Source organism: Papilio polytes, unplaced genomic scaffold, assembly GCF_000836215.1.
Source record: "Papilio polytes unplaced genomic scaffold, Ppol_1.0 DF823835.1, whole genome shotgun sequence".
NCBI lineage: Eukaryota > Metazoa > Arthropoda > Insecta > Lepidoptera > Papilionidae > Papilio > Papilio polytes.
In genome coordinates, this window is record NW_013525369.1 from 2,086,274 (window position 1) to 2,094,126 (window position 7,853).

The window sequence follows — 7,853 nt, forward strand, 5'->3', positions numbered from 1 at the left end:
ATCCTCGGCCTCAACGCGCCCCCCGCCACCCCGCGCCGCGATGACGACCTGCCTGTCTCTCCCGGACACAACGAGAGCGCCGGTAAGTGCCCAAAGCACGGATTCCGACCCGACAATACTTGCTTATCTCACTTACAAAGAAGAAAAGTGACGTCGTAAAACTTATGTGCTTAAATATTAAGAATTAAGAACAATTATTATCGAGGTATTTTATAAGTTACTACTTTATGATCTAAAACATTGTCATCGGCTACATACATATCCCGGCATTCGGGCCTCGAGCCTATTAAAATTTAGGAGTAACTAGGCCTAAATGCTCTAAAATACTATGCCATGTACAAGTGTTATCGTAAATTCTCAAAGAAATCTGTCTTCGCAATTTTCTCTTCTGGTTTTTTAAAAAATGTAGTTTTAAAACCAAACGTACGTAATTTCTATTTTAGTTATGGTGACAATAACACAAATGAGAAGAATTTTTGGCAAGTGATATTTAAAAATCCAATAATTATAAATAAACGTAAATAAACTCATAATTTTAACATTATTCAGTACTTAAATATGTACCTCCCTCACATTAAATAATTTTAATTCTTATATAAGTTATGCGTCTATGTTAAGACACTTTTTAGAAGGAAAATACGGATTCAAATTTTTAGGATTATTCTAATTTTCTGGTTGAGTACCATGTGCAAAATCTAATATTTACTTATTTTGCTCTTATTGTTTTCTCTTAAACAAAAATAATAAAGTAATTGCAGTTCTACATATAATGGTTCAAGTAAGTAGGCGTGCCCGTAGAGCACCGCCCGCCGGCTACGCGCTACGCGGCTGCTACGCAAACTCTATAAAACATCTACGCGCTTCGTACAGGGCTTTTTCTATAACTTGTCTTGAAAACTATTTATAATTGATTTTAAATTTTTAATTTAACATATAATTTCAAATTAATACAATGTAATTTTATTACTCAGATAAAGCAGCAAAAGTTATAGAACTACAACTGCAATAGTGAACAGGCCTAATAAAAAAAAGCTATTTTTACTATCTAAATGTTACAGCTTCGAACCGCCGAACTAAATTGCCCAAACCACTGACCTATTCCGTGTTAAACAAACCTTTTCAATCATTATTAATTAAATACCAGTTAAGTTATTTTATGACTAATTTATCGTTGACTTTAATCTCAAATTAATTAGTATGACGCAAATGTTTTAAATAACATTAATGGCTAAGTTTATTAGAATGTAACTTGTGGCAAAGTTGTGTACTTATCTTAAAATCAACTATAATGTTACAATGTTCGATTCGATTTTGTTTCTAATTGACTTTTAACACGAGAGGTTATAACATTTTCATATATTTAACGTTTAGTTGCCACAAAGGTAATAAAAGAAATTAAATAATTAAAGAAACGGGGATTCAAAAAGATTTTACTAGCGTGTTTTTCTAATAGCAAACTTTGGAACCGCTTCAAATCTGTTTATTCAATGCACAATTTTTGTTTATCGGACAATAAACAACTGCGGACTATGAAGAAGTACTGAATGCAATTCTAGAATATTCCACGTTTATTTTGTAGTAGCTGTTCCCATGCGACTTCTTCCGCATGAAATTATAAAAAAATCGTTTTATTATTTACATTTGTCAAATTATCAATTGCAAATGTCAACATGACATGACATGATGAAAACCATGGCAACCTTGATTCTTTGATGTTGGCAGCAACTTATGGTCTCTTTCCCACATTAGGGTTTGTATCCAAAATATTGACCTCTAAATGTAATGGCGTGAAAATATATAGCCTAAAGCGTAACGGAAGTGTAGGGCTTTTTATTAAAAGAAGGGTTATTCAAAAATATGCTGTAATTGCTGACATCTTAGGTAACAAAGAAGTATGTGTTTACGCTTTATTATAATAGTATAGATTAATCTTCGAATTACTTTTAAACAAACATTACTATTAAATTTAAGTTAGGCCTAATAAGAAATACTTGAATCAGTAGAAATAAAAGTAAAAGACTATAATTTAAAAAGAAAACTTTCGTAAACAATCGTGCGCGTTATAAAAAACAAAATGGCCGCCGCTTTATTGAGTTATCGACAATGAAGTGGCTTACACAACCGGATGCACGCAGCCGCAGCGGCTATCGGATAAATGGATCCAAATGATCTATAGATCATTACTCTGTTGAAATTACACGTAATGTGTTTATCATTTTATTTGTTGCTCTTAATTTTAACATACTCAAGTTTAAGTGTTAACTGTCTATGGAACAAATACATACCTACGTATAATAACCGCAATTTATTACTACTGCAGATAGGGAACTATTTATGAGCATGTTTTAGTCAAGTAAATATTCTTTATTATTCTATGGAATATCCATAGCACTTCCGGCCGAGTGCAGCAACGATTCTTTAACATTGCGCTTCGTAACGTCGCGTCGCCGTCGCCAAAATATTAGTGAAATTTGTAGTTTAAACGTGGCTTTAACATTTAAGACGCTGTCACATATTTAAATTTCACTATTCGCCTATCAATATAATCTTTCTCACTTCATAACACGTTACTCAAAAACATTTTACAAATGATATTAATAATTATGTATAGACTCTAACCTTGCAGTAATCCTAGTTTTGGCAATGAACACTGACGTATATACAGTATCTGGTTTTCTGATTGACTACTTGCCTTGAATAAACAAATGTTTGCTATCAGAACAGATTTAGTTTCGTGTGGGTGTATTGTTATGATAAATTTTAGTTCATGACTGTTAAAAGCTTAGGTCGAATCACAGCTCGGTTACATATCCTCTATAAAATCAGGCAACCAATGTAAACAATATATTTATGTTTTCCCTTAGTATGTAGTAATAGCTTGGTGCTTTTGTTAAATATTTATGAATGTATAATGGAAGAATTAAAATAACAATATTTCAGTTCATTAAAATTAATTTAAGTGGATTTTAAAAATAGAACAGTTTTGTAAATTTCCAGGAAAAATTCAAGTATTGTACGAAACAGACTTATTTTACAATTACTTTAGTGCGTATAAAATAGAACAACAATAAATAAAAAAATTATATAACTAAAGCAATTATAAAAACGTCAACAATGTTACGAAATGTTTAACCGGAGCTAGTATTTAATTTTTCGTCCAATTAACGACAAAAATAAACATAAAACTCGTTGAACACGAAAGTGTAGTGAGCCGAGGTCGTTTGGAGTCGACTGTAATTTGTGTGAAATTATTAATTAAGTTTATCGTGTTATCTGCACTCACAATCACGCCGCTTAGGGTTTGGGCTGCGGCGAGGGTTTTATTACGTGAACATAAAGTTACAAAACTAACAGCTCAATAGTTAAACTAGTTTTAGTATTCTATAAGGAATTTTAGCTATTATTATTGTAAAATAAAGTGCGCGAAATCCAAGATGTAGGCATAAAACCTCTACATGTGCTCAGTTCTATCTGACAATCTTAACTCAACACTCGAAGTGATCAGTTAATACTGTGTGTGTAGGCAATAAGTGTGCTCACAGTTTTTGTCGACACAAGCACAGTATCAACTGAATAGTTCGACACTTTAATTAAAACTGTCAGAATTTAGCGTTTATAGCGAGCTTAAACATACTAAGATGAACTGTACTATATTTTCAGGTTATTTACACTTCCTTACATTTGTACCAAATAACACAATTAGGCCTCAGATCAATGCACTTGTTGGTAAAAGCATGCTTTCTATGAAGTAAGCTTCTAGACATAACTTTTATGTCGTAGCATTATTACCCCAAGGCTTAACTAGAAATGTTTATTTATATTTCATTTGCCAATCAGGATGTAGACTTATTAAAAATACGTAATATAGTTTCTGCCGACAATTCCGTGGCGATCTGTTTAGCGAAATTGATTCATAAAGAAACTAATTTTTACTTTGAAAACACAGACTTAAAATTGTATTAGTTAATACAAAGTATAGTTAGTCACAACCAATAAGTTTACTTTCGTGTTGTACAACAATAAATTGTATTTGCTTAACGCATAAATTCGCATGAACATACCTTTTTCGATACTTGTACAAACATATTTTATTAATGTTGAAAACGTTGACCTCACAGAGTGCGTTCACTTAAATAAATTTAACAGAAATGGACACAATTTATTATGAATTTATTAAATTAATAAAAAAAAATGAAGCAAACTTTCGGCGATCGACCTCCGAACACGGTTGGTGTTAATTGCACAAGTTTAAAATAATCTTTCGTTTCCATAAAGTGCAAGAAACAAGGCACTCACTAATTGCTACAGTGTTGCGCTCGGGTGACCATCACTTGCTACACTTTACAAGATATTCCTGATCACGTAATATGTTTAGTGCTGAATGTAACTGTGACATCTAAATAAGAGAAATCTCGATTCATCAATCATATAATAGATTTTACTAAACGATACAACAAAACTAAGTGTTCATGTCTGTTTAAAATGCTAACAATATGCAATGATTTGATTGTATTCATATTCATACTTAGGGATTATACAAATTTAATAAAATCTAAAATATGCACTTTAACATTTTTAAGACCTCCAATATTCGGAACTAAATCGAGACGAAATAAACTTTGTGGTCACTCTACTTATTCAAAGTCACTCTTTATAATCATTAGCAAAAGTTTTTATCATTTCTGCCGTTCCGCGAGAGCATTAAAATGATCGCGGACTAATAAGCAACGAATCTCAGTTTTTGCGGCGACACCTCGCGGCCGCATTCCGACACTAACCAGTTCCCTGTTTGGTCACTTTTATTAAAACAAAATTACATTTCGCCAATTTGTATTACCTTTCTTTTGGTAGCAAAATAAATTAGTAGTCATTATCATCACTTTTAATTGGAGAAAACATATGATTATAGAATCAGTTCCTTTATAAAATACTAGGTTTTGCCCGCGATTTCATCAACACGGCATTAAAATAAACATTAATTACTCATATTGATCATTGGCAATGTAAGCAGTTGTCTAATAGAGAAAGAACTTATGAAATCGGCTTATAAATAGTATTAAATTTTCACAATATGTAGATGTTTTTACATCTAAATTGCTATCGGCAATAAGAAATACAATATTTGCCTTTTTTAATTAGTAAATTAATTTATACAGTAAATAATTTTAAATGTAGAAAAAAAAACAAGAAAATTAATTAAATCATGACGAACTGGAGAACTGGGACAAAAACTTGCCGCGTCGAATGTTCTCAAAATGTGCAGGCGAGTATTCAATGATTGTCATTATGTAAACAGTAGGGAATCCAGATAGCCTAGTGATTGTACTGCTTGCTTCGGTCGTCGAATGTCCAGGTTCTATCTTATAATTACAAATGTACATAAAACTGAAATAAATTTTATTTTATTTTAACATTAAAATAACTTTTCATTTTTCATTGTGAAGATCAGTACATAAGCTTATTTTAGAATACATTTCGTGTAATTTACCGCTACTTGTGTCATTTCGCTACACACAAATTCAAATAAGTCCTGATAGAGAGATAACATCAATCATCGCATCGCATCGCTGCGGCCAAATAATCGAAAGCTTCATTACTGAACTCGATTACGAGAACTCGATTCTGTGGTCGCGAATCGATTCGCAATCGCCATTAGGGCAGCATTCGATTACCCCGCGCCCCCCGCGCCCCGCTCTCCCCCGCCCCGCGCAGACCGCGCTGACCGACTCTCATTGCCGGGTAGTTCCCCGCCCGCCCGCCTTGCGATGGCGACCAATGATTGCCATCAAGTCAATTATCAGCATAACGTTTGTATGCTTAATTGGTATTTCAATATGTCTGTGTTGTGCATGTCTTCATCATATTCCTTACTATCGTTTTATTCCTAAGGTACTTTTAATTGTTTTCTTTCGTTGTTCTTAAGCTAAGCGGTAAAAATTTTCACTCAAAAAGGTTCAAAATAATCAGTGAATTTAGCGTTCAAGTAATTTGTTATGTTATGTAGACAAAACTCAAAGAATCAGTGTTAGAGTAATTTATTCACTGAAAATTGATATTACAGCGAGATTTGTTTACGAGTTTATTTTATTTTAATTTCTTTAGGTAAATTAATGTTATGCAGGCGGATGACGTAATTGAATTTGTAAAAGCACAATTATTTTAATGAAATCTCAAAAACAAATGAGAATCATTCGCGGCGCAAATTGCTAAATGAACGTTTCGCGGCTCCAATTAACAGCAACAGTTCGCCAAAATGAAATTACGATTAACATAATATCGATTAACTCATTAAAATGTCCGCCCGATACGCCGATACGCCGACACGCCGATACGTCGGGCAAAAACGTGCCCGCCTCAATCAATACCAATTAATACAGAGTATAAACAAAAAATATATTTAATAAAGAGCTTTTTAAAAAATCATTAATGCGCCGCAAATCTGACATGTGATTAGGGTTGCCAGTGAAAAAAGATGGAAAGAGACGAGGCCATTATGCTCGATAATGCCGTGTGTTGCCAGATTATCGATAATTATTACAAAAAGAGAGACGCCGATCATATCACGATAAGTGTAAAACATCTTAATGCGTTCCTACTTCTTATTTGTTTTGTGTCGCCCGTAATCTCCGCTCGCATCTTAATGCCATCGTGCCATCTCAGTCTCACGGCGTTAGTTTGCTAGCGAGAGAGAGAGACGGGGGTACGGTAGCAGCTCTGTTTTGACTTTTGATCTCTCAATCTGTGACAGGGGCAGCGCGGATATTTTGTCACTTGCAAGTTTCTTAATCGTTGTCAAAGTGACAGACGGACAGTTTAGTTTTGTAAATATAAATGTTTTGTATTCATTTATAACATCTCGATACGAGAGCTCACGATGTCATTAGGCGCCGCATTTTAACGTCAATCTTAGAACGTTCGCAGTTTATGCAACAGTTAATGTAATTACGTAACCTTAAGTTTAGACAGGTAATATTTGCTCAATTAAAGGCTTGCTATTGAGTCTATACTCAACAGCGTTTATTATGAATTGTGTGGAGTGACAGTTAAACATACATATTAAACTTCACATCCTTGTTAAACTTACAACTACCAGGTGCTGGGAATAAATTTAGGGATTTTTTTAATCCTTGCAACTCTATGGATATGTCAGACATTAAAGTTTATAATTCACACTTGATACAAGAACCTTATTAATGTAGTCAGAATTAAAAATAAACTGTATTAGAACTTTCTGTTTAGTGACTTTACGAGCGATAAATTAAAAGGTCTGCCTTAACCAGTTCAGTATCTCGGTATGATAGTTTACTTCCTTGATACTTGTTATTATTTCACCAGATATGTATTTTGCAAGTAATTTATATCACTTGAGTTGTAATTAAACGCTACATCGCTTTTGACGCGAGCGTTTAGCGGCTTGTAAATAATAGTCCCGCACGAGTCCGACCCTGGCCTACAGGGATATTTATTGCTAAAGGATACATAGCGCTACTACACGAAACTAGATATTTGTTTTTTACAGATATGTCAGCTTTGTAATACTAAAATAAAAGTGTCAAATCCAACTCAATAGGTTTATGAAGAAAAAAAGAATTAATTCATTCTTTTAGCTGTGTACATTTTAAGGAAGTAAAGAAATTTTAAGAATGATGAATTTGGTAAAAAATGGGTACCTAGAACATCGTAAGATAGTCACAGCTGTGGTCTAGATCCTTAAAGAAGAGCAATAGTCAATACTAGTTTGTAAGAAGCCTAACATTTTGTTGATTTGAATATAATTGCATTAGAATGGGGCGTGCGTTTCCTAAAGCAAACATCGCTGTTTGATTTACCGCACCGAGCAGCCGCGCTCACTG

The 7,853-nt window shown here is 33.5% G+C and overlaps 1 protein-coding gene across 1 annotated transcript in view; it reads left to right on the forward strand.

Annotated features, from left to right (window-relative positions):
• The first annotated feature begins 769 nt into the window (after positions 1–769).
• LOC106103211 (retinal homeobox protein Rx1-like) overlaps positions 770–7,853 on the forward strand; it is a 25,293-nt gene continuing 18,209 nt past the window's right edge. Inside the window, exon 1 of the mRNA XM_013282902.1 lies at positions 770–778. Coding sequence (XP_013138356.1) covers positions 770–778 — 9 coding nt within the window. The remainder of the gene's footprint in view (positions 779–7,853) is intronic.